The sequence below is a fragment of the Dioscorea cayenensis genome, chromosome 19 (genome assembly GCF_009730915.1).
Source record: "Dioscorea cayenensis subsp. rotundata cultivar TDr96_F1 chromosome 19, TDr96_F1_v2_PseudoChromosome.rev07_lg8_w22 25.fasta, whole genome shotgun sequence".
Classification (NCBI taxonomy): Eukaryota; Viridiplantae; Streptophyta; class Magnoliopsida; order Dioscoreales; family Dioscoreaceae; genus Dioscorea; species Dioscorea cayenensis.
This window is the reverse complement of record NC_052489.1, coordinates 29,212,925-29,239,491: the sequence shown is the minus strand read 5'-3', so window position 1 is coordinate 29,239,491 and position 26,567 is coordinate 29,212,925. Positions and strand designations below refer to the sequence as shown.

Genomic DNA, 26,567 nt, shown 5'->3' with positions numbered 1-26,567 from the left:
TATATATATATATATATATATACTTCAAGTATATAAATTATTATATGATTAACTACTTAAACCTGTAAATATACTCCTAAAAATTTTTAATAGTCATTGAATTAATATTTTTACATATATATATATATATATATACACCTAAAAAATTAAACTCTTACTCATTACATCTAAATTCTAGTTTTTTTTATATAAATTCTAGTGATTAAGTTCATATATATGTCTTGTATAATCCTTAAAAGATATTTAAGCTAGTTTTACTTATTACATCTAAATAAATATTAATATTGATGAGATAGTTTAGGAATTTTAATAAAATTATATTTATTTTTTATAATTTTTAATATATTTTAATAGTGTATATAATAAGATGGAGGGGTATATATATGTAAATTTTAAGAGATATCATAGCATTTTGTTTTGCCTAGGGATATACACTTAATAGGTGAATATTTAGGGGTATATAAACAAAAAAAATCCAATTTATAATTTATAATTTTTTTTATATGTTGTTATGATTGAAAATTAATTTTTATATTTTATAAAATTAAAATTATTTATTTGATATTTTATTTTTTACGATATAAAAAATGAAAAGGAATTTTTTTATCCAGTTATTTTTAATTTTTAATTAAAAATACATATTATAAAAGTAATTTGATATTAAAAATGAAAAGGAATTTTTTATAAAATATCGTAATTTTACATACTATTTGTCTTGTACCATGTTTGATATTCTATGATAACTTCTCGAGTACTGGACAAAAATATTATAAAATTACTTTTAATACCCTTTATATTATGTTTGTTTTACAATAAACAACTTCACAACAAGATATCGTTTTCAATATTTTAATTAATTTTTTTTATAATTAATCAATTTAGTAAATTAAAAATTATATATTTTTTTTAAATTTTCAAAATATATGCAAAATTAATTTTTTGTTAAAAAATACATGATAAATTCATGTTAATATATCAATCAGTTAAATAATATTATTTTTTATATGAGATTGCTAATATGTTTGATATATCTATGAAAATCATATCTATGATTCAGGAATATAAGATATAAAGAGATTTATATTTATTTTTTATACAATTTAAATTTTTAATTTTTAAATTGAAATATTAAAAAAAATTATGTTAATTTTTATGATTTAAAATTTTAATTTTAAGATATCGATTTTACATTTAAAAAAATATTATATTATTAAAATTGATTAGTCTTGATGAGCGTCGTGGGATATGATATACATGATTGTATTTTTTTATTCTTTATTAAGGGTAATTTAGTCTTTAGTTGTGCTGTACCATGATAAAACTTTTGTACCGAGGTTTTGGTGGTACAAAAATTTTAACTACTTGTGTTATACTCACATTCTCTTATGCTGTACTTTCAATTTTTTAATAAACCAAACAAAGAACAAGAGAAGTTGTGTTGTACTGTATCTCAAAATTTTGCTTATCAAACGGACCCATAAAATTAGAAATGCTAGCTCTAATTTTAGGATTAGTATTCTTGTTAGATTTGGTAAAGACGTGTGATGAATAGCATTTTTTTCCTAAACAATTATAGTATGGAAATGGAAAAACAAATCCTACTTTTGATAGTGCCTAGAAACAAAGGTATGAAAGAGAAGGCTTGACATTTGGGGATAAATATAGTACGGATGGTCTTTTGTGTGCATGGCAGTTGTTGTTGATTTTAAGGTCAAAGTAAGATCTTATATTCTTCAAAAAATGTTTATGTTGGGAATATAGATTTAATTCAAAAATTTTTTTATTTGGAGTTTTTTTTTTATATTTTAATAAAATACCATCTTTTGGTTTTGTATTTTCCTCTAACATCACATGCGCAATTGCGCATGGGTGTATAAAAAAAAACCAAAATTTATGCCACATTAATTAACCATTTTAAAAATTCATAAAAAGTTATATGACATTAATGTGGTTTTTACTTGTTGATCCAAAACTATAGACTGGTCATGGATAGCTAAATTTAGACAAGCATGCAACAATTGATGGTAAAATAAGAATTAATGAGATTGTTTTTGCGTTAGCTTATTGACTCACTGTATTGAAATACAAGAACAATAATAATTAGTTAGCTTTTGCCAACTAATTAATTAGTTCAACTTCACTAGACATAATGATCCAATTAATGCTCCACCATGCATCCCTTCTTTATCCATTCACAATCACACAATAACATAAAAACTAAATTCATCAACATGAAATATTCTTCATAAAACAACACCAAGTCTAGCTAAGATGAAATAGTTATAACAATTTGGAGCTCTAAAATATGTTATATATATATATGGGGTTTCATGTTCATATCATGATATGGAAATTAATTAACTAACTACTTTTGTAGACTATATAGCTGTGAATTACTTCTTCTAGTCTCTTTAAGCAAGATCTATAATTATTAACTCATAATGAAGAATAAGACATGAAATTATCGTCAGCATGCAGTATGTTAATTTAATTAGTTATATCTGAACATTTTAACTTGGACATCAGATTAACAACATTATTAGCTCATAAAGTCAAGGGTAGTTGCATGCAGACTCATCATCATCCTCTGACTTTAACTGAAAGTCTAGTGAAGTAATATTGGCATCTCTCACGGCCAAGGCCCCTATTGCAGTTAGCCACCAACACCACCTAAATTTCCTTCTTTTTCATGCATGGATTTGATGCTCAATGAGTTGCATTATATATATAAAGTCATTATAAATATATATATATATACACACACACACGAGGACACATCATCTGATTAGTACGTTCCTAGAAAATATAGAAATTTAAAAACACTACAATAACTTACGTTCAACAGTTTTGCTGATTCATATATATCGTAACAACAGTGTATAATAGTACTAAATAATATAATACTGAATAGTATGAAATAGTACAAAAAAATCATCTAATTAGTACTTTCTTAGATTTTTAAATATAAAAATTTGGAAACACTACAATAATTTATGTTCAACAGATAATTTATGTTCAACAGTTTTGCTGATTCATATATAGTAACAATATGTATAACAGTTATGAATAGTATGAAACAGTATAAAAAAATCATAATGATCTAATAACTCTAAGGGGCCGTTTGATTCGTGGTAATGACATATTACCACGTAATGAGATTACCATGATAATATGAGTGGGAATGTTATATGGTTGGGAATATTGCGGTAATTTAATATAACCATGTTTGGTTGGGAACTCTTATTATCGGGAATAGTTCATTACCGTGTTTGGTTGTCATGGTAATCAATTTGTTAAAATATAAAAAGTTATAAGATTACCATAGTAATCCAAGATAGACACCAAATTTGGTGGTAATAGGATTATCATTTTCTTGGTAATATTTATAAGTTGGTAATGCGATATTACCATCCACATTACCACCGGTGCAATATCAAACGTGGTAATATTTTCAAATTACCACGTAACACGTGGTAATCTTTCTACATTACCGCGAACCAAACGGCCCCTAAGTCAAATATCTCAACAGTTATACTGATTTATGTACCGTAAACGTACATCAATAAACAATATATAACAGTATTGAATAGTATAGTACTGAATAATATGAAACAATAAAAAAAAATCATGATGGTCTAATGGCTCTAAGTCAAACATCCCTAAAAACAACATCTAAGTATGCGATTCTTAGATGGTATTTTCACTATATATATATATATACTTGTGAAGAAAGAAAGACCTTGAGCTTGATGGAAGATTTGAAGATTGTGAAGGTGGATGAAGGAGGAGTTTCATGGCTTGTTGATAATATGGTAATGAAGAAAAAGTTGGAAAGAAAGAGTGGTCTTAATTAGAGGCATGAGGAGATGATATGAGAAGAAGAAGGTGGTGGAAGAGCGGTGTGGTGTGGAGAAAGATTTTGAAAGAAGTGGTGACGTGTTTGAATACGTGGCAAGAGTAGAACTTTTATGGTGTTTGGTTTGGATAGAGGAAGCTCATAGAAATTTCAATATATTATCTTTTAAAAATGTATATATTATCTTTTAAAAATGTATGATTTATTTGATACAGATTGTTTGCATGTTATTACACGTACGCACGTAGAGCGGTTGCATGGCCATTGGACTATTTCCCTGCAGCACAAGTGTCACGTCTCAAAGGTGTGCTAATTAAAATTAAGGAGTTTACAGTCTGCATTACATTACATGTCTCTTCTGGTTTAAAATGTTCATGATTGTGAATGTATCTGCTTCAATTTGAGCGAAAGCAAACAAAAGCTAATTGAAGGGAAACCATACAATTTCCAGAATCTGGAATATACGCTTGAAGTTCACCAACATGCTTGGACACTTAAGTTTTATTTACTTTTTAGTGTTTTTAGAATTTGATTATTGTTCCATTGTAAGGAAGTATATATGGTTTTCAGTTTAAATGTTTGCTTATTGGCGCCCAAATTAACACGTTATCCATAAAGGGCATGTATATAAATTAGTCTGTCTTTATTGTTCATTTTGATGTTTCGTAAATACATATATATATTAAATCCTAAACAATCAATCAATCACAAACCTAGACAAAAAAAATGCTTTCCTTGCAATTGAAACAAAGATCACACCAAACATGACCATTTAATTATTTTTTTACTTATTCATTTATCACAACATACTACTCCATACACATATTAGGAGCTACATATATATATCTTCACAAGGATATATATATATATATATATATAACGACCCTAGCTAATTAATTAACAACATCAAAACACCACAACTAACGAGAGATGTATCCACTTCCAGCTCAGCTAGCCATTCACAATAGTCCCTCCTGCATCAACATACATCAAAGAAAACAAATTAAGGATTAACATATTCATTAATTCACATAATTTATAAGCAATCCAACATCAAACACATACCATTAGGATGGAGGACTTGCCCAGTATAGTAAGAAGAGTCCTGAGAAGCAAGGAAAACATAAGAAGGAGCTACCTCACAAGGCTGCCCAGCTCTCCCCATGGGCACCTCCTTCCCAAAGTTAGCCACCTTGTCAGCTGGAAATGAAGCTGGTATCAATGGCGTCCAAATCGGCCCAGGCGCCACTCCATTCACTCTTATCCCCTTGTCCACCATTTGCAGTGCTAACCCTCTAGTAAACCCCACAATCCCTCCCTTTGTGGCAGTATAATCAAGAAGCAGCTTGTTTCCTTTATAAGCATTCACAGAAGTAGTATTAATTATACTACTCCCCTTCCCCATATGCTTCACAGCAAACCTTCAACATGCATTTAAAATCAATTAAGTCCAAACACATTAGATAATAAGTAAATACTTAAAAAAAAAATAATAAATAAGCAAAAAGATTTATTACTTGGTCACATAGAAATAAGAGAACATGTTGGTTGCAAACACCCTCTTGAGCTGTTCATCACTAATCTCTTCTATATTTATATGAACATACTGCTCAGCTGCATTGTTAACAAGGATGTCAATGTGTCCATAAGTCTTGACAACCTCATCAACCACTCTTTTACAATTCTCCTCCAACCCAAGGTCAGCAGGTATGGCAATGGGGTCCTTAGCCCCACTATTTATAGACTTCTTGTCCTCCATAAGCATCTTTAGGGTAGCATCTGCATCCTTGTCTTCTTCACTCTTGACATGTGTGAATGCCACTGTGGCACCTTCCAGTACAAAGTATCTGCACACTGACCGTCCGATACCAGAGTCTCCTCCTGTTACCAGCGCCACCTTCCCCTGCTTTCCATGCAATTAAGCACATGCATATATATATATTTGTATATATATATATATATATGTATGTATGTATGTAGAGAGAGGACCTGGAGTTTATTGGCAGGCTTGTAGTCTGGGCTGATAACCTGAGGAGTGGGATCCATCTCATGTTCCTTTCCAGGTTGACGCTCTTGTGTTTGGTGTGGGAATGGTTGACCACCTGAAGCCATTCTTTTGAAAGAAAGCCTTGAGTCTCTTGATCTATAGATCGAAGGAGTAGTGGTGATAGATCTCTTAGTCTTCTCTTGGATGTGAAGGAGAGAAAAAGATGTTAAAAAGAGAGGTCTGTAATGAAGGGAACGTGATGAAAACTGAAAGCTAGTTTGGAGAAGACAAGAGATCAGAAGCATAAAAGAGATGAGAGAAGTTGGAGTGATAATAATGAGAGATGGAGATGGAGGTGGTGATATAAAGGAGTGGGAGAAAGAAAGAGAGAGAGGGAAATTAAGGTGGTTGCATGGCGTTGACACGTGGTGCATGGTTTGGGTACGTGGAGGCTTGCCCTGTCATGCAGCTCACCGTTTGGTTGCAAGCGACGACGCATGGATATCATTACTGTTCTTTCTCTGGATCACGGTTTTGGAGGTAGTATTACTGGTGATGTGTATATGAGTTTTATTCTGTTTTTAATGAAATATTTATTTATTATCAATTGCAAAGTGTTAATGGGTGTTAATTAGTTTAAAGTGAGAGTAATTAATTATAAGGAATATAAATCCATCAAGGAACATGAGATGGTGGTGGTTATATAAAGAGATGGTGAGAGGGAACGGTAGTAGCGTGCATGAGGCTGACACGTGCTGCATGGCTTGGGACCTTGGATACGTGGAGCCGTGGAGGCCGGATCATGGCTGCTTCTTCTTCACTATCATGTTGCATTTTTTTTTTGTTTTACATTATTTATTAATGGTCTTTTTTTGTTTTTACAAATTTAATGGTTTCGCAATTTATGCAAATTCTAATTTGGTTTATTTAAAAACTTATTTTCTTAGATTTTATTGAAGTATGTAAAAAATGTAAAATGGGTTAAAGTTAACATTGATTTAGAATAGTTAATTTATATTATTAAAAAAAGTTTACAGTATATTTAAGCTTTTTAAAACTTAAGTGGGCTTGGGAGTCAATATATATTTATACGTCTGAAAGCAAACCTGCATTATTATATAATTAATGAGTGCCTCACATGGAACGTGTGAAACCTACGTGAAAACTTTCAATTTTTTTTTTTTTTAATTTAAAAGATAGCCATGTCAAAAAATTGGTAAGTTTTTTAATATCTTACACACACACACACACACACACACACACACACACACACACACATATATATATATGTGAATTTTGATTATTGCTTTTGTTGGTATAGAAAGTATAGTTATAAATCTCTTTGATACGAGATATACTTTTCATCAAGTATACTATTACTATTATTATTATTATTATTATTATTATTATTATTATTATTATTATTTAAAATAACATTTCAGATTTAGAGATCAAAAAAAAAAAAATGAAATTCAGACCCAAATTAGATAAGCAAATGGGCCAGCCCAAAAGCAAAAGCCCAACAACAACAAAAACCCACGTCTAAGAATATGCGAATGAGTGGGCCCCATCGAAACAGGAACCAATGGACAATATCAAGCCCGAGAGAGAGAGAGAGAGAGAGAGATAACGTGGACAACCTCTCAAACGGAACCAAAGCCAATACAAACCTCTCCCTCTCTCTCTCTCTCTCTCTCTCTCTCTCTCTCTCTCTCCTCTTCGTCTCTGCTCCTCGTTCTCCATCCCACTGCTACCCTGGACCTCGCTCAAACCCTAGCTCGCTCCCAAATGAAAATGGCATTGTGGGCTGATAGCCGTATCTTGCCATCAGCTACCACATCTAACCTTCAGATTGGCTCGAGACTCTCCCGCCGTTGCCGGGGTTTCAGTGATGGTGAGCTCATGGGAACAAGGATTGATTCTTGGAAACCCTGCGCTAGAGTTGGGGGCCATTCATCAACACCTTCCAGGAAACGAGGATTGATCCGCATGGTGGTCGCCACGGAACTCGTGGGAGAGGTATCTATCTCTTGATTGCATTTATGGTTTTTCTTGGTTTGGGTTCTTGTTGGAATTCTTGATTTTTTTGTAGTTGAGGAACTTGGAAATGGAAAGAAGAGATCCGAGGACGGTGGTGGCGGTGATTCTTGGTGGGGGAGCGGGAACCCGGCTCTTTCCTCTCACCAAGCAGAGGGCTAAACCCGCTGTGAGATTTAACCCTCCATTACTCTTTTTGTTATTCTTGATTTCGTATGTTTGATCTTATTGTTCTTTTGTTTCGTTTCCTTGACATTTTCAGTTGCTTTGAGCTATTGACATTTTTTTTTTAGTTTGGATTGTGAGTTATGATTTGTTGCTTATGGTTCTGGAGTTCAGTGTGTCTGAATGGTATGTGACATTGCTGGTTTTATGTAGAAATCTTGTTATTACTCTTGTTTTTTTTTATTATTGGTCTATGCTTTCTTCTTCGTTTTTTTTAATCTAGAAAGAAGTTTATACTAAAAGATTTGGTTTCTAATCTTGGCTGTGCATCATCTCAGTTACAATTCTAATTCTTGAATTTAGGTGTTTTGGCTTCTTTACTAACACCATGGGGGTATAACTAATTGAGCATCGTTTGTAATTTGGTTCTTTATATTTATGAAGAAAGCTTTGCTTTATGCTGTTTTTGATATTTTATCTGGGATGATTTATGTCTTTGGATAGGTGCCGATAGGAGGTGCATATAGGTTGATTGATGTGCCGATGAGCAACTGCATAAACAGTGGAATCAATAAAGTTTATATTCTCACTCAGTTCAACTCTGCTTCGCTGAATAGACATCTTGCACGAGCTTATAACTTTGGAAATGGTGTGAACTTTGGAGATGGCTTTGTCGAGGTCCATTGTAGCTTATCTTGATTTTACTTTATTTCCTATATGCATTGTTGTCTGTTGATAGTGGCTGGCTTTGTAAATAATTCTTTATAGCCATATGTTTTGGCATCTTACTTAACCTGTTTTATAAGAAGTTTAACCTGCTACAAAAGAAATAGGCATGCCAATCCTCTTTCATGATTTAGTGTTTGACAAGCATTCAGGATCCAAATTTTAGCTGCAAAAGTCATTTTTATAAAGCAGTTCAAACTAGCGGCTGATGTTCTCATCATCATGATTTGTTCTAGGTATTGGCTGCCACTCAGACACCTGGCGAAGCAGGGAAGAGATGGTTCCAAGGTACTGCAGATGCTGTTCGACAATTTCATTGGTTATTTGAGGTATAAAATTCAATTCTATTCTGGTTCCTTCTCAAAAAGAATGAGGGGTCATGAGTCTCACTGTTTTTAAAACTTATCTCTCTCTCAGGAACGTCAAAGTTAGTATTATAAGGTTTAACACAATGCAAGATTTTAAATAGGTTTGGGGCCCGTAACACCATTATGGTGGCGGGTGGTCCAGGAGGGTTGAGAGAAACAGACAGATATACATGCACTGCATCCTGGGATTTCAAACACAGCACAACTATGAAAAGGAAGAAAGATAAGAATATATCATGTGACACCGTAGCCTTCAGACCGACCTAGCTCTTTGTAAACACATTATAACACAAACATGTGTCATTGGATAGAGGATTTTTACCTAGGGCTTGAGGCATGTAATACTTTACTATCAAATACCCCACCATTCAACATGCATTCTTTAACAGTTTAACCAATTATTAATGTACAAATAATGACAAAATATAAAAAAATGACACAGTGTTTTTTCACTGTTATCATAATACAAGTGGAGATGACAAAAATATCACATCAATTTTAGGGATGAATCTTACTATATTAGTTTATGCAGCTACTCTGAGGCCTTTCTCTTGTCATTCTATGTAGACACTTGAGGTTCATTGTTGTGCTATTATTGAAGCAACATACAATGTGGTGATTGCACTATAGTTTTACTCTGTAGGATGCCAGAAGTAAGGCTATTGAGGATGTATTGATTCTCTCTGGGGATCATCTTTATCGAATGGATTATATGGATTTCATTCAGGTGAGAAGTTGAAATCAGATCATTTGTCACTTGATAACAGTGGAATGATGTAAATTTCTTTATTTACAGAGTCACCGGCAAAGTGGTGCTGACATTACCATTGCATGTCTGCCAATGGATGACAGGTGATAGGTTGTGTATATCATGACATGTATTTCATCCTTGAGTAACTTCCTGATGTACTTTAGAGAATATTGTGTGTATGACTTCATGCCAGACATTACATCTAGCTCTTTATGTTCTCTTTCATTTTGAAATGATTTTTTTTAGAGTCAACTTTCACAGAATTGTCTAATTTTCGTAAGTTTTAATATTTGCCATCATAGGCTTTTCCTAGATTCAAGGATCTCTGGTTAGAAGTAATTATCTTGTGGATTGAGTAGCTTATTAGTCAAAATTTTCAAGAAATGCTTTATGCACATCTTAAATTCAATGAAATATGATCAATAAAGTTTATAACAAGGGAAATGCCTGGAAAATAATTAAGTGCACAAAAGAAAGAAATAATGCAATCAAAGCAAGCTAACCTCTTGTATTTATTGGAAGAATATATATATATATATATTGAGAAATTGGAAGAGTATTGTTGCTACTGCTATTACTTTGCTAATGCATCTGTATGCTTAAGTTTATTTTTTTGCACATTTGGTTTGCATAAGATGCAACAAAGACAAAGTGTGTGTATGCTGAATTCTCAACTTTATGATACATATGCAAGTGTTCTTCTTGTTTATGGCAGTCGTGCATCTGATTTTGGGTTAATGAAGATAGACAATAAAGGTAAAGTCATTTCCTTCAGCGAAAAGCCTAAAGGAGCCGATTTGAAGGCTATGGCAAGTTTCTTTGTCCACTTGAGATTTTGGTGTTTTTTAAATGGGTTTTACTGAACTCAACTCTATGAATATGTATAAATATTTAATTTTTATCTCCCTCTTAAGGAAGTGGATACTACTGTATTGGGGTTGTCAAGAGAAGAGGCAGAGAAAAAACCTTACATTGCTTCAATGGGAGTTTATGTATTTAAGAAGGAAAAACTTTTGAATCTTTTAAGGTATCACTCTTCTAGCCATTCTGGTTTCATTTATTCATATGAAATTTTTGGAGATTGCACCTCTTTAGTTTTCCTATATGAACTTGTATTTGTTTTACATATAAACTGTGGTGAAAGCCTCTCCTGCTAATTCTGCTTCTAGCTCTTCTGGGTTGGCCTCATTCATGAAAGTTGGTTTTCCTCAAACCAAACTAGACAATTTACATGAGATGGGCCACCTACTTTATCTTGACTTTTGTGCTGCTGGCTTCACAGTTTGGATAAATTAGTTATGTTGTCAAATGTTTCCAAATCCTGTTAATGTTATCTTGTTTAGGATTATTATATCGGGCATTCATTTTTTTGTCAAGTTAAAATGTGCAAAAGCAACACTTGAGAACATTATTTGTTACTCATCAACAGATGGCGCTTTCCTACTGCAAATGACTTCGGATCTGAAATAATCCCTGCCTCTGCAAGAGAATCTTTCATCAAGGTATGTTTTATCAGCATATAGAAGTTTATTTCATTTTTATTTTTTTTTTATTTTTATTTTTTGACCAGTCAGGTAATAGGAATTGTTTATGCAATAATCAAATTTGACTGAAGTAGATGAGTCAAAAAATATTCACAAATGTTGTGAAGTGTGAACCATCACATCAAAGTAGATCCTGCAGTCTTTCATGTCTTGCTGATGAAAGAAGTTGTATGATGCCTTGAGGAAGTTTCAGAAGAGGATATCACAACTAAGAAATTCCATGGAATCCTTCAAGTGCATGTTCGCTGGAGTGCACATAAACAATTTATATGCTTTGATTTAGGTAGAGTTCTCGATTGTTGTTACATTCAGCTCCGTAGGCTGGGAATGGGAGAACTGGCCTTTTATGCTCCATGCTTGTTTACTTGTACAACTGCAAAACTTGATTTCACATTCAGATTTGTAACGTGAATCCTATGTGAAATTCATGTATTTAAAGAGGAATTCATACCATGACTTCCTTCCCTCTTCCAATGCCTTCTGATTGAGCATTGTACTCTTCTTGCAGGCATACCTTTTCAATGACTATTGGGAGGATATTGGGACTATTAAGTCATTCTTTGAAGCGAATCTTGCACTAACCGCTCATGTAAGTCTTTTCAAATGATGTTATCTATTGTGTTGTTTGTGTGCTAATTAATTACTTGTTAGAAGATCTGGACTAATGCCTGTCTTGCAATTAACCTGTCATGCTCAATTTAGTATTTTAGCTCATTTTAATTTTGAAGTTACAGGAAGAATAATCACATTTCCAATTATGCCACAAATTTTAATCCGCTGCATAGGAAGAGATTTCAATAGGAGATAGGAAAATCATATGCCTGTTTTGATGTTAATTTTAACCTAATTTCATTTTTGCCATGTAGTGATGTAAGAGTCAATCAGTGCTGTAGTTATGATAATTCAATAATAAGGCAAAGTATCTTTGGTGCACACGGCATACCATTCACTCCATTTCAGATGACTACTTTCACTTACTAAACTGATTGAAATTTTCCATAAGTGAGCATATTTATCACAGAGTTTAATTCTTTTTAATTTTTTATTGGCAGCCACCAAGTTTCAGCTTCTATGATGCAACAAAGCCAATGTATACATCTAGAAGAAACTTGCCCCCAACAAAGGTTGACAACACCAAGGTTAGGCACTTTCTTATAAATCACTCTATTTTTATTTGAAAAAAAAAAGATCACACACTCACACCTTTGTGGTTGCTCCCAAAAGGCTACTTCAGCTTAGATCGAGATTAAATATTTGGTGCCCATGTATCACTCTGAGTCTGTTTTACTGTTATATCTTGAAACACCATATCACTTGTGTGGTGGACTATATGTATTGTGTTATGAATCATGTTCTCTAGTGATGCTTCTGCACATGTTACTTTGGCAGTCACATAATGCTTTTGTCACATTTTCCTTCTAAATTCATGCAACCTGCCTTTACATTATCAATATTCAATCTTTCTTCCAGATTGTTGATTCCATTGTTTCCCATGGGAGCTTCTTGTACAACTCCTTTATAGAGCATAGTGTCGTTGGGATTCGATCAAGAATAAACTCCAATGTGCATCTAAAGGTTAGTTCTGAAATTACTTTTCTCGGTATATGAAATTGCATGGCTACCTGCATCTCTGGTTCAGTTTGTACCACTTGCAGGACACTGTTATGCTTGGTGCCGATTACTATGAAACAGACGATGAAATTGCAACTTTGCTCGCCGAGGGAAGGGTCCCTATTGGAATAGGAGAGAACACAAAACTAAAGTAAGGTTTCTCTTTATCGCATGCTATTTTATTAGTGGCTCATGATTCGCTTCTACCTACGTTGTGGTTCTTGCAGGAATTGTATCATAGACAAGAATGCAAGGATTGGGAAGAACGTCACAATTGCAAATACTGAAGTATGATTCCCTTATGTCTTTCATTTTATAAGTGAACAATGCCAGATCTCTAGACCACCTGATAAATTTCCACATATAAAATATATAATACGAAAAGAAAAAAAAAATATTCCTGCCACTAACTGAGATTTAGCTTTATTATAGTATGATTACCCTTCTGAAGACCATATGATATTCTTTCGGCATTACGATATATAGTATGAAATTTACCAGAAATAGTTATAAATTAAACCATTGAAGTAAAGAACTTCATGCCCGTTTTGTGTTTTAGTTCATTATCAACCCTTGTTTTGGAACACATGGCAGGGGGTACAAGAGGCTGACAGACCATCTGAAGGCTTCTACATACGCTCTGGTATCACCATCATCCTGAAGAACTCGACGGTTAATGATGGGCTTGTAATTTGAAGAACTTGCTCTTCATTGCTAATAAACTAATGTTGGTGGGAAACCAAGATTGAGATATGTTGCAGAGTGAATCATTGAAAAAACATGCATTTTTCATCATAATCGTTCTTGTATATCACATAATGCAATTTATCTTGTGTACTTGTTATTTTGCCAAGAGCCACCAATTAAATGGTTGAATCTAGTAGTGATTCTATATTGATTCCAAGCAAGTGCAAGATTTAAAGTCTAGGTCATCTTTACCTTATTCAACCAGTGAAACATAACTTTAGTGAAAAGAGGATGATAGTCACAAGTACATATATATATATATATATATAATTCCTGAGGACTAGTGAAATAAGATCATTGTCTGCTTTCATTCCGAAAGTCAAAAAAATTATTTTTTTTGTAAGTTGTAATTGCTGGATTTAAACTGGAACTGTAATCAAATGAACATATCAAATGATAAAAAAGAATACATAACAAAAAGGATTGGTATCTCGTAGCAGGACATGAACTAACAAAATTTTTCTAGTAAATTCCATTTCACATGGAACTTACTGAGACTAAAACATCAACAATCCAAGTTAATATGTTATAACATACAGTGTAGTAAAACCTCTACTCCGGCAAAGGAGGGAGAAATCCTGTTGGCAAACTCAACCTTTAAACCTAACACTGCGGCTGATGTTAGTGTTAATTCCACTAGCTTCACCTCCATATGGACCGGTAGGTTTCCTAATATCACGAACTTGGCCTTTCCGTCGGATCACTGCTTTCTGGTGCTTGATCTGCAATACAATGACGACAATTTTGTTAGAACCGAAACTGAAGACAGATTGCATGCTGATACAGGTAATAGTGAATGAATTCATTCACTAGCAACCACAACAAAACAGTGCGCCACTATATGACTTAATTGGAATGGCACAGGAAATTTTTCTGTTGTTGCATTATGTTGAAGAGACCATTTAATATAAACTCCTCCAAAGCTCACTTTTTTAGGTGTTTGAAAAAACATGTGATCTTAATTTAGAACAATATAAACAATTATCCCATAAAGTACAGATTTATTGTGGAGGCATGTGTGTTGTGCATAAGGGCATTTTTTTATATAATATACGAAATTAATAGAATAATCTGCTATGTGTATAAACCTGAGGGAATATGTATACAAGGATCTAAACTTTCCAGTGCACAAGCAATAATAAATTTTGTAGAGGTTTATATGCCAAACTGAGCTTTATATGATTATATGTGAGAAAGGAAAAATGAAACCCAAACTTTAGTAGCATAACTAATTTTGCATATATACAAGCCTGGGGGATATGTGCACAAGCAATTTGGTTTTAGAGGAGAACAAATGCAACTACAAAAATTGTGCGGGGGGTACATATGCAAAAATGAGTATAGATGCAAAAATGAGCATTTATGGAGCATGAAACTCAGGTTGTTTGACTAATAGGACAAGATACAATCTAGGGTGGTAGCAAGTCAGTAATGTGAAGCTGCCCTAGGTTAGGCAATCTAGGGTGGTATAAAACTCAGGTTGTTTTGACTGATAGGACAAGATACAATCATGATCTTCACTTGCACTCAGGCACACCAGACCCATTGGTACTGTCATCGCCATGTTTTATTCCATATATCAAACACACCCTAAGAGTAGGATATGATTACCTTATATTTCTTGCGTGGAATCTTGGTGAGCTTCTTCCTATGACGAGTCAATCCTTTGTTCTTCTCAATCTGATGCACCAGCAAGAGAAAAGTAAAGATCTCAATATCACCAAACAATGAACATTGTATTCTTGTTCTAATAGAAAGAAACTAATCAAAAACTGACCTGATATGTGATTTGTCGTTTCCCACCAACTTCTGTCTCCAAAGGTGATGGTGCCACTGATGTTCTGTAGAAAAGAGTGCCAGTTTTAATTGTTTTTTGAACAACATATTCTTGCAGTATAAGATAGGCTTCACCAACTATTATTTATTTGCAATAATGGAAAATACCTTGAATACAACTCAGCTTTAGCACTTAGTTTTTCAGTCCGTTGTCTCTTCACTTCTTTATAGAAATCATCTTCTGAGTCTGTTGTTCCATCATCCTCATGAGCACCAGTATCCACGGACTGGTTTTCAAGTCCTATATCATCATCCATGGAAACAGTTCCAGCTCTAGCCAGGACCCGAAGCTCATGTTTCCTCCTCCGTTCTCCAATATCATCTCTCATGGGCACATCATCGTCACCAGAAACAAACTAGGAGAACAAGAGCTAATTATTTTACTAATTGCATGAGATTTGATGTTTTTCACAAATGATTTACAAATTAAATGCGTGAAGTTGAACTATGGGAACAACAGCAAGGTAAAAATTTATTCTTCAGTATAAAACATTACTCCAACAAAAGAAATACTGAACTTATGGCAGGTATAAAGAACATGCAATCCTAATTCATCAGTATGGCATTACAGAAAATCAGACCATCCATGCCCTCAAAATATAGGATTACCCAAGTTTATTTCAATGATAAAAGATAAGTTTGACTCTGCCAGCTTTTACTGTTTACAGATACACAGTTGTCACTTGTGTTTTTAAAGTGAATATTGTTTATATTGGTCTTCAAGGCACCAATTTAGATGTGGTCTGATGTCCAATGAAGCCCTTTTAATATGAAAGTTAATGGTCAAAGCATTAATCTGCCCGTTTGCAAAATCCAAGGTGAACTCCGTAGGTGAGAGCAATGGCATTATAAATTGCCAATCAGCAGTTATTAGTCTGGCCAAACCAAGATCAAGGTCATAATGTATCAACACCATCATATTACCACTATCCTCTATGGTGCAATATTCAATGTGCAAAACAATAGACACTTGACATTCAATTAAGATACAGGCAAAACAAAATTAAAATAAGACTCACCTTTGATTTATTTCCTTTATTAGGAATGAGCTTTGAGAGTTTACTGATGCTGTGTGTTCCACCATTCGCTACAGGTTGCACTTCATCATCAAAATCATCTTGTGTTTCAAGACGTCTGATAACATATCAGAGATAACACTAAGTATTTAAATGGCCAGATTTTTATTCCAAAGACAATCACATCTTAATAAACTTTAAAAGTTAATGATGCATACTTATTAAGTGGCTTTAAGGAATTCTTTTGTTTACTCTCATCCTTTGAATTTGTAAAATTAAATAAACCCTTCTGTTTCAACTTTGCTTCGAGATTTGCTCTCACTTTCAGCATTTCCATACTCTGAAAACCAACTCGATCATTCTGTCATGTTTAAGAAAAGAATCCATTAGATAAATTTTACCACAAAAGGTTATAGTCTCAGGGGTTATATGGCTCCTTGAACAACCTGATCTTTCTGATTTATAGGCTTATTGTGATTTTTCTGAAGAGAGCTATCGCTTGCTAAATGATTTGATACCTCCACCTGCAGAATTTAAGGTCATCTGAAGAATGGCCAATCAAATCTATGAAGAAAAATAGAACAGAAAAAAAGAACTACCAGTGATTCATGAGCTTTCTTTGGCACATTTGCCACCTCAGGTTGATGCTCCAGTTTGTCTGTTGGTTTAGTTCTGGCATTCGGAATAAAATTTTTATCAAATTGATTAGGAAGCTTTGCCTCAATCTGTTTCATCTGTTAATAACAGCATAGTTAGAAAGAAAATATTTGAAAGGACAGACAGATCAAATCACAGTTGCCAATTCTAAATAAAAATAAACCGGTAAGCACTAACAACTTCAGGGTAGAAAGGTCAAAGACAGATGAATGATATATAAAAAGAAAAAAAAGAAAAGAAAAGCAAATAACCTGTTCCATCAAAGCCTTGATCTCTACCAGACGTCCCACAACTGGATGGTCCTGAACAGGATGGCCCTCTGACTTGAGAAGGAGATAAAAGACTATTGCCTGGCAGTAACTCAGTAACAACAACCGTTTGACCTCCAAATAGTGCATTCTTCCCTTAGCACCGTCTCTTCTTTCTAGCACCTTAAAAAAGAAAGGAACTCTCAATAAAAGTGCACTAGGAGTAAAGAGAGGTTACAGCTACCAACTCCGATAAAATATGACCATAAGAAATAAAGGCCCACAATAAAGCACGCACATTCATTATCCAACCAATGCATGAAGGTTCCCCTTAATGCTATGTAACATATATGAACAAAATCCCCGGATCACTTGATCAAGCTGCTACCAAGTTATCTAGAACTGAATATGAAGAATTTACTTAGTGAGCTGAAACTGCGTAAATTTATTTGGATGGGACATCTTTTGATAAAACATAACACAAAATTCAGCCCTATAAGAAAGTGCAAGGACTATTGAAGCTCATCTGTTTCAATTTCAGTACCTTTGTAAGCATCCATGTTTATAATGGCCCGTTTGACAGGGGACAAACAAAAACATTTTCTAACATAATATACATGTCTCATAAAGCATTTACTAAGTAAAAAAAAAAAAACATTAGATTGATTTCTCAAATTTTTTTTAAAAAAATACCTCACATACAAGAGGTTCCACCTTTTGAAGCTGCATGAGTGCCTCATTCAGCTCAGAAAGTAAGCCCACTATTTCAGGAGCAGAACTGCAAAGAAATTTGCACAGCATAAATCAAAGTTGAACTCTCGCACCATCAAAATTTGAGAACATCAGAAACAAGAAAAAACAGGTATCTTAACAAAAATGTATGAAGATGAAACTGTGAAGTGAACCATATAATCGTGTAAAGCATCAAGATAATCATGCAATAGGTGACTGCAACATACTTATAAACCGCATCCATTTGTTCCTCTTTTGACAAGGAATTAAGATCTTTCTTGATCTCCTCAAAATTCTCTAAGGTATTGTCTTGAAGAAAGCCATCCATGTTAAGTCTTGCCCCACTCCCTTTTCCATCCAAAACAGCCTGTACATAGGTAATTTCACATAAAAATTTTTCAAAAGTTGTACCAAATCAAACCATAATTCAAAACTTCAAATTCAAGCTTGGACACCATGTTACAACTATACTTACAATTTAAGTATGATTATCTCAACTGAAAAAAAAAATTTAATAATGTTGAAATGAAAAGTATTGGTTACAAACTCTAAATTAAGGTCACTGAAATTATGGAATTTGATCTCAACTAACACCATATAATACAGAATCACCTTCTGTTTTTTCTCCTTTGCATCAGAATCACTTCCATCTTCATCAGCCTCTTCAAGGCCAAAGTCTTCCAATGAGAGAAACTTTGCTTTCTCCTTCTGAATCTTTACTGCCTCAGCCTCTTCCTCCATAGGGAGCTCCTCATCACTCGATTGAAGCTGAAAAATTAAACCATAGAAAGTGAGACATGATGCAACTAAAAAAAAATACTAAACTACGTACTCAGATGAAGATAAGAAAACACAGATAGGAGAAACAAATATAAACCTCATAGTCAGCATTGTCAGCATCATAATACCAGGTTTTCCTTCCACCCCAAGCAGCCTTTCTTTGCTCATCTTTCTCTTCATCTTCATCATCATCATCATGCATTTCATCATCAAACCCCCCAAACTTCTGATTCAAATATTTTTTGGTCCTTGCAACTGAAATTCATCGACAAATCAAGCATAGTTTTTTGGCCAACTTAATTAAAAAATAAATAAAAGGTATAGTTACTAAGGAGAAAGTGCAAGCGAACAGTATAGCTTTCAAAAGCAGTTTATGTTCTTACTCTTTGCAGACAACTTATTAGGCTGAATATCATCATCTATGTCATCATCCTCATCATCGTCACTGCTGCCACTTTCAGAGTCATCAATATTGTCCCCCTGTAAGAATACGACACGGTAAGAATGCAAAAGAACAAATTATAAGTTTTACCACAAAATAGTTGCAATGGAAATATTAGCCCAAAAAAATACTCAAAATCCAACCATTATGGTTAGAATCTGCACAGAACAATAACAGTAGCAACATGTTAAAATTTATCCTCAGTTACATGCTTAAAAAAAAAAAAATCCTGCTCTAGCAGGACTAGTTATGGAATAAATACTGATAAGATCACAAAAACTTAGTGGCAAGTGACAGATATCCACTAGTTGATGTGGACTGTCATTGAAAGAAAAAATCATTTGGAGTAAAAAGACTACTCATAGCGCATTAATACAAAACAGTGCAACATAAAATTCATTCAGCAATGAAACATTACAGTTGCTGTGATATAATGATGGGAAAATTTTTGATGAATTAACATGTTTCCAAGTGAAAAACAAAGCATATAAAAAATAAACAAGAACCATGAAAATCCTGCCATTTTATGGTTTCAACTGGGAAATTATCTCCATCAAACGAAAAAATCACACTTGGTTAAAACTCAACAATAGAAGAACAATTAAACAAATTAATGATATCCAATTTATCATCAACTCACCCCAAGATTGAACACCGGCTGCTCCGCATCGCTGGAATCATCTACACCCAAAAATTTCCAAACAAATTCAGAATCCAACTCTAACCCCGAAGAGCATTTAAGTACCAAATCGATCACTAAAAAATATAAATAAAAAAGAAAAAAAGAGAACTCACAATCACCGGCATTAGGATCCAACGGAATCACATCGCGCTGCCTATGATCTGTAAATCAGAATCAACCTCAATTGAATAAAAAACACTCAACAATAAAAGAAGATTACTGAATTTCTATCTTCCAATTTAATTCATTTATGCTCACAGGCGTCGATCTCGTCGTCCATAGCTCCACCCGCGAATACATCGCCATCATCAGCACGGGTTTTCTTAGCGTTCTTCATCGCCTTCCTCGGCCTCTTCGGTCCTCTACCCATTGCGTTCGATCGCGAGAGAGAAGGAGACGAGGTTTAGGCTAGGGTTTTGGGAGAACTCGGAATAGAATAAGCTTTTTCATAATTTCCAAATAAATAAATATTAAGATAAAAGTTAATAACTGGTCTTAAAATGTACTCAAATATATTTATTTCTAATATTTTTAATTAAATAATAAATATCACCCTTTTGACTTTGTTCATCTTTGTGGCTAAATTTTGAAATTTTAATGACTGGAAAAGATAGTTTATGGACCCTAACGTGACTTTCATCTATTATTAAATTCTTAATAAATTTCAATAATAATTTAGGAAATTCTCAAATATTTTTTTTTTGTTTTATTAAATCAAACTTTTTTTTGGGAATAAAATTTCCTTATGATTATCTCAACTTTTTACTCTGACAAACAATTTTTTTTTTTACACTTTTCAATATAAAAAATTTATACTATTTTTAATTTAAGCCCATGATAACAAATTAACAATATATTGACAAAAATGGAAAAAAAAATCCAGAAAGTAATAATAAACAAAACAATTATCAATTTATTCATATTCCCAAAATAAAAATTTTAAAAAAAAGTCGGTGGGATTGTGAAGACATTCCCCATCGTCACAGCTCATTCTCCGGTGTTTCTTCGAAATTTTACAATAAACCTGATTTTTATATTTTTGAGGGGCAAATACGAAAATATACCTGTGAGAACGTTTGCAAATTGTAAAATGTTTAGGGGGCATTATGCATAAAATCCAACAAAGACATCCACCTCCGGCCATAAAACCAGCTCAGGGTCCTCCTTCGCCGGCCCTCTCTCTTTTCGCCGGGGAACGAGGTCGTGTGCTCACGGCCCTGATCTCCCCGATGTTCATCGACGACGACGAGTTCGGGGATTTCAACTTCGTCGCCTCCGCCGCCCCCGACCAGCAGGAAGACGACGAGTGGGGGGATTTCGTCGCCACTTCTCTCCAATCTGATCAGGGTTTCAGCCTATTCGTTGAGAATTCCCCGGATCCGATCCGCCCTAAGGGTTGGGAGAAACCGAAGGGCGCCTTGCCGCTCTCACTGTTTGGAGATGAGGAGACCGAGGAGGAGCCGGAGCCGGTGCTAGATGGCGGATCTCTGTTTGGAAGTAATGGATTCCGCTCGTCTTCTAAATTCGAGAAGGATGGTGCTGGTTTGAAGGACCTTATCGCCAGCCTATATGTTCAGGAGGTGAAAGATCCCGATTTGGGTGGCGGGGAGGATGAGTTTGATGAGGGTGGGTGGGAATTCAAGGAGGCGTCCTCAATGGGGAACGGAACTCAGGTGAATTTAGCTGTTGTTGTCGTGTTGTCTGCTGATCTTTCTTTTTGGATGCTGTTGTTTCGCTCATTTTCGGTTTTGTGCGTGGATGCAGGAAGGAGAGATAGTTGTCGATGTGAATAATGGTGAAGTTCTGGTGAGGAGCTGCTCCTTTTCACTTCACTCTTCTTTTCTTGTTTCTCTTTATTTTTTCCTTTTCGAAACATCTTTCTTGGTGCCACCAACTGGAATCTTTTCGAGGATGCATGGCTCTTTTTTGGCATTCCAACACGAATACCGAGAACTATATATCGCCCAACCATTTTGTTGTATTGCTTTGCACGTTTTGTTCAAACAATAGATTCTACACATGCGGGGAAGCCAGTAGACAGGGAGTATATAGTTGCAGTTAAGGTTGAAGATACCGTTATTATGCAGTAGCTCTGTTATCACTAGTTTCAATCCGTATGATTGGTGGGATAAGAATTGTGTTTTGACTTGAAATTCAATTGTCATAGGCTTGTGGGCGGGCAATGCCTTCTTTTGAGTCTGAGTTACATGTGAAGCGGGCACATTTATATTTGAGAATTTATAAGATAGTAGGTGATATCTATTACCTTGAATGTGGATGGTCTAATTTATAGAGTTAAAAATCTCATTTGTGAGAAGATTTGCAAAGTATGTGTAGGAGCTAGAGCAAGGTTTGAGGACTTGTGTTTCCTTCATAAAAGTTTATGGTTGTTTGTTGCTGGCATTTTGCATTTGCTTTCTTCTAAGCTGTCGTTCATTTCATAAACTGGTGCTTGAAAATAATTTTTTGCACTCATAGATAAGCATTCTTTACGCCTTTTTTCTCCCCCTTCATGGGTGATCCTGACATAAGTTTTTTGTGCAAGTAAGAAGCTGTTCATATTGCTAGCTTCATCTACTATTGTCTACTTCTGTCTTTGCAGTGCTTATAGTCATCTACATCTATATTTACTTCTTTTTTCACCTATGAGAGATCTGATATGTCTATTATACAGACTGCTGCTGGCAGGTTAGGAAACCATCAAGGAAACGGTATATTGCTTAAAGAACATGATCAGGCTGATTTTTTTGCTTCAGATTATGGGTCTACAAATGGACTGAAATTTTTTCCAGATGTTGCTCAAAACCATTGGAACTTAGATGGTTCCAAGCAAACCAAGTGTTTTGAAAATGGAAATGGTGTTAACTCTAAAATGGAACATGCTGACACAAATGGCGATGAGAAAGGCTGGAATGTTAAGGATGTAAATGGTTCTTTGGTGCAACAGGTGATTTGTTTTTCTTCCTTTCAAATTTCAATTGCAATCTCAATATTTTTGTTGTCTTTATATCTGATTAAAATGTATTTATATGCTCTCTAAGAACAGAAAAATCCAGACTCGAAGCCACAAGTGCCTGCAACTGGAGACAAAACTCAGGTTGGCCTTCATTCCCGTAACCCTTTTCAAGGAGAGACTATGATGTACTATAACTCTGCATTTTCTAATAAAATTAGTTAAAAGGAATTCACATATCTAAAAGGATATTGTGAAGATAGAGACAGCAAAACGGTCGCCACATCATCAAGAGTAACTCTAACCCAAAACCTTTTTTATTTTTTTTTCCCTATTTTTAATAATCAAAACGGGCATCCTAGATTCATTTCAGAATATATTCTTTCATGAGAAAGGTTAAAAAGTTGATGGGAAATGCTATATTTTCCATCAGGAAATATTCCTAGACCTCTAACAATAGGCTAACTTGAGGGACTTTATGTTGCGTATATCAAAATATGTGGGTTCCATCAGTAAATCCTTATAAGAAGGGTGGTCTGCAAAATAAGGAAAGTATGCGGTGGTATTTCCCCTTCATTAATCCAAATGACTTCACCATTAATGTTTTGATCTACACGTTTTTTATTTCTCTTGAAATTAGTGTTAAATTGTGTTACATAGATAAACAACCTGAGAGTCGTATCTGATGGGTCTGAGCTTGCAGGGAGCCATGAATATGTGGGAGAATGGCATGGATGAGTTTTCAATATTCAATTTCAGTAATGGGCATATAGATTCTACTCTACAAAGTGTGGAGTTCACTGAGTACACATCAAATGCTTCTGTAGGAATTGAAACTAGTCAAATGAATACAAGCTTCCAGGGAGCCCCAAAGAAGTGGGAGAGTAACATGGATGAGTTTGCAATATTTACTCAGACTAATGGCAAAGGAGATATGAATAGGCAAAATGGAAATCTAAATGAGTTTTCTTCAGAGCCTGCCTATTTAGGATTTGCAACCAACAATATCTTTTCTTCATTTGACATTATTACAGATTCGAATGTTAAGCATGGTCAGGAATTTGCTGTTGGCACCAAATTTGGACCTGAGTACAAAGAGTGCACATCTACTTCCAATCCAGTTTCAATTACTATCAATGATGATAGTGATTTTGATGAGAGTAACTGGGAATTTCATGATGCTTCAGAAGAAACTAGACTTGAAACCAATCATTCTACAGCATTTAAAGCTGAACATAATTCAACTGACGATAACCAGAACAATGTTTTAAGTTTATACAACAGGTTAAAAGAAGCAGCTTTCTGCTTGGCAGGACATCATCTTGATGATCTCAAGGTCAGTGCACCCCAACAAATATTATTTCTACATTATTCCCTCGTCTTGGTCAATGACAATGATGGATATTAGGAAGCTCATGAAGGTGCTGTTCTTGTTGGTGAACAAGCTAAAGCTATAAAGCTTAATGAGGAAATCCAGGTGATTCACAGAGTCTCTCTGTGTGTGTGCGCTTGTGCGCTCTAATCATTATTCTTTTTTCCTGCAGGTTGTGAGTGAGAAGATAAATCAAAACGATCTAGCTATTGATGATGTCAAAATGAAATACCCATCAAAACATGTTTGTGCCAGCCAACTACTTGAAGTTATGAAGGAACAACATGTTGAACCTTTTGTGCAAGGATTTCACTTAGCAGAACAAATTTCATTAGTATGTGCTCTTCTGAACCTATTCATGTACTTTGCTTTGAACAACTGTGAATAGGAATCATTATTTGTTTTTAATTAATGTGCCTGTCATAATTTAAATTATTGGCTGCCTGCTTGTAAATTAGAAACCATACTTCTCTTAAGTTATTTTGAATACAAAGAAAGTATTGGAAAACAATAAGAGTTCAAGCCATAAATTTGACTATTGCATTCTTCCTAAATTTAGCTAGCAGCTGTATGTTCTAAGTTATAACCTAGATGGTAACTCTACTGTAGGCAGAGAAAGACTTGGCTTCAGCAATTAAACTCTTAGAGCATACCACCTTGGTGTTGCACGTGCTAGCACTGGCCTCTAGAGCAATACAACAAGTTTATCTTTTGGCATGGTCAAGACTGGCGGATGTTTGTGCTCGAGAGTTGCAACATGGGGCTATGATTTGGAAGGAATCAGTCCAGAAAAATGTCCATAAACAAATCCTATCAAGAGGTATGCAAGTCTTGATCTTTATTTGTGCATTTATCCTCCTGGATATTTTGTAACCCAGTTGTTCTGACTTCTGATAGTAATTTTATAGCCAAACATCATAATTTTGCATATTAAACAGGCAGTCAATATTTTGTTGCCCTTGGAGAAATTTATCGTGTAGCTGAAATTTTGAAAGCTACTCTGAAACTTTACAAGCCTTGGACACTATTGAATGAGTTGCCTTCATCACACATTGCCACCAATTTGAAGATGTGTGAAGAGGCATGGAGTAAACCAGGGTTAGAAAGTGCTCTTGAAACTATATCTGAAATGGTGGATCTAAATGATACCACCTTAGCCAAAGAACTACTTAAATCTATCAAATTCATAGAAGGCCTCGATGAATCTGCTCTTCAAAATCATCTTTCTGGTCATGGGAAACAAATTTGCAGATTATCTATGCTTCCTACAGGAATGATACAAGGTATATTAAGAATTTCAATATTAAAATCCTTCTTTTTCATACCATTATAGTCAAACAACTTGTTCATGACCATCAGGCTTGAACGGAGTCGAATGGAATGGGGAGCACTACATTCTCACAGTTGCAAATATGTGGGCCAACAAAGCATCCAGTGATCCCCCACAATTACCCAATATAAACATTAGCTAGTTCAAGAAATCTAATTTGAAATTCCAGCTTGTTGTATAGCTCACGGAAGCTCCTTTCTCTGCTAGCGTGGAACCAATCTTCGTGATTCAGCAATCATCATCACTGGCTGGAGCTTTGAATGTCCATAGAGGTAAAACAACATTCACATCAACGCGAATCAGATACTAGATAACTACAAGTTGAAATGCTTTTCCATCGGATGTTGCGTTTTCATGAGTCTGGAGATGGGGTGCTCAAAGTCTGTGGCACTACATTAATCGCACTTGGTTTCTATTCTTGTTAGTTTTCCCACATGCTGTTCTTTGTTTCGTGGAAATGTTGTAATTTGCAGGTGGATTTGTTATTTGTTATCATTCTTTTGACTCCAAATGTTTGGGAGGGGCTTGATGAAGGGGTTAGTTTTGTATCTTTGTGGCCATGATAAGTTGTTACTTCATGTTATGGGATGTACATTGTAAGAAATGCAGCATGAGCGTCTGTATTTGGGGTATATGAGAATAAAAAGGCTTGGGGCTTGAGAATGTTAGCCTTCTTAGGCAATGTGCAACATGGATGAGAAGACTACTGTGACTGAAGGCACTAACA

The 26,567-nt window shown here is 34.6% G+C and overlaps 4 protein-coding genes across 4 annotated transcripts; 2 read left to right on the top strand and 2 right to left on the bottom strand.

The window, feature by feature from the left end:
* Window positions 1–4,746: 4,746 nt before the first annotated feature.
* On the bottom strand, window positions 4,747–6,111 carry LOC120250437 (glucose and ribitol dehydrogenase-like). The gene is made up of 4 exons (XM_039259253.1): window positions 5,846–6,111; window positions 5,374–5,759; window positions 4,922–5,277; window positions 4,747–4,830 (listed from the first exon to the last, which is right to left on the bottom strand). Exons 1-4 carry the CDS (start codon window positions 5,966–5,968, stop codon window positions 4,808–4,810), a joined length of 888 nt encoding a protein of 295 aa, XP_039115187.1. The 5' UTR covers window positions 5,969–6,111; the 3' UTR covers window positions 4,747–4,807.
* A 1,383-nt stretch (window positions 6,112–7,494) lies between these two features.
* On the top strand, window positions 7,495–13,900 carry LOC120249942 (glucose-1-phosphate adenylyltransferase large subunit 3, chloroplastic/amyloplastic). Its single transcript, XM_039258656.1, has 15 exons — window positions 7,495–7,862; window positions 7,936–8,049; window positions 8,550–8,723; window positions 9,008–9,100; window positions 9,783–9,866; window positions 9,936–9,991; window positions 10,606–10,699; window positions 10,805–10,917; window positions 11,320–11,392; window positions 11,943–12,023; window positions 12,487–12,573; window positions 12,905–13,009; window positions 13,090–13,196; window positions 13,273–13,333; window positions 13,640–13,900. Exons 1-15 carry the CDS (start codon window positions 7,632–7,634, stop codon window positions 13,739–13,741), a joined length of 1,575 nt encoding a protein of 524 aa, XP_039114590.1. The 5' UTR covers window positions 7,495–7,631; the 3' UTR covers window positions 13,742–13,900.
* Window positions 13,901–14,163: 263 nt separating this feature from the next.
* LOC120250416 (something about silencing protein 10) lies at window positions 14,164–20,634 on the bottom strand. Its single transcript, XM_039259235.1, has 17 exons — window positions 20,444–20,634; window positions 20,299–20,346; window positions 20,144–20,184; window positions 19,445–19,541; window positions 19,159–19,316; window positions 18,894–19,049; window positions 18,509–18,648; window positions 18,243–18,327; window positions 17,553–17,732; window positions 17,244–17,378; window positions 17,091–17,168; window positions 16,863–17,005; window positions 16,648–16,762; window positions 15,737–15,984; window positions 15,570–15,633; window positions 15,404–15,472; window positions 14,164–14,514 (listed from the first exon to the last, which is right to left on the bottom strand). Exons 1-17 carry the CDS (start codon window positions 20,553–20,555, stop codon window positions 14,383–14,385), a joined length of 2,001 nt encoding a protein of 666 aa, XP_039115169.1. The 5' UTR covers window positions 20,556–20,634; the 3' UTR covers window positions 14,164–14,382.
* Window positions 20,635–21,276: 642 nt separating this feature from the next.
* LOC120249562 lies at window positions 21,277–26,503 on the top strand. The gene is made up of 11 exons (XM_039258114.1): window positions 21,277–21,858; window positions 21,950–21,991; window positions 22,860–22,896; window positions 22,978–23,132; window positions 23,232–23,282; window positions 23,842–24,474; window positions 24,547–24,615; window positions 24,683–24,844; window positions 25,120–25,330; window positions 25,449–25,793; window positions 25,870–26,503. Exons 1-11 carry the CDS (start codon window positions 21,292–21,294, stop codon window positions 25,980–25,982), a joined length of 2,385 nt encoding a protein of 794 aa, XP_039114048.1. The 5' UTR covers window positions 21,277–21,291; the 3' UTR covers window positions 25,983–26,503.
* The last annotated feature ends 64 nt before the right edge of the window (window positions 26,504–26,567 follow it).

Bases quoted from the DNA above. Each gene is read 5' to 3' on its own strand.
- LOC120250416 (XM_039259235.1), bottom strand. From the start codon at position 20,555: ATGGGTAGAGGACCGAAGAGGCCGAGGAAGGCGATGAAGAACGCTAAG. The intron at 20,347-20,443 runs GTGAGCATAAAT...TCTGATTTACAG, and splicing joins GGACGACGAGATCGACGCCT to ATCATAGGCAGCGCGATGTG. The intron at 15,985-16,647 runs GTGAGTCTTATT...TTGTTCTCCTAG, and splicing joins ATAAAGGAAATAAATCAAAG to TTTGTTTCTGGTGACGATGA.
- LOC120250437 (XM_039259253.1), bottom strand. From the start codon at position 5,968: ATGGCTTCAGGTGGTCAACCATTCCCACACCAAACACAAGAGCGTCAA. The intron at 5,278-5,373 runs GTAATAAATCTT...TGCATGTTGAAG, and splicing joins TCTTATTTCTATGTGACCAA to GTTTGCTGTGAAGCATATGG. The intron at 4,831-4,921 runs GTATGTGTTTGA...ATGTTGATGCAG, and splicing joins GCAAGTCCTCCATCCTAATG to GAGGGACTATTGTGAATGGC.
- LOC120249942 (XM_039258656.1), top strand. From the start codon at position 7,632: ATGAAAATGGCATTGTGGGCTGATAGCCGTATCTTGCCATCAGCTACC. The intron at 13,010-13,089 runs GTTAGTTCTGAA...TACCACTTGCAG, and splicing joins ACTCCAATGTGCATCTAAAG to GACACTGTTATGCTTGGTGC. The intron at 13,197-13,272 runs GTAAGGTTTCTC...TGGTTCTTGCAG, and splicing joins GGAGAGAACACAAAACTAAA to GAATTGTATCATAGACAAGA.
- LOC120249562 (XM_039258114.1), top strand. From the start codon at position 21,292: ATGCATAAAATCCAACAAAGACATCCACCTCCGGCCATAAAACCAGCT. The intron at 24,616-24,682 runs GTGATTCACAGA...TTTTTCCTGCAG, and splicing joins AGCTTAATGAGGAAATCCAG to GTTGTGAGTGAGAAGATAAA. The intron at 24,845-25,119 runs GTATGTGCTCTT...ACTCTACTGTAG, and splicing joins TAGCAGAACAAATTTCATTA to GCAGAGAAAGACTTGGCTTC.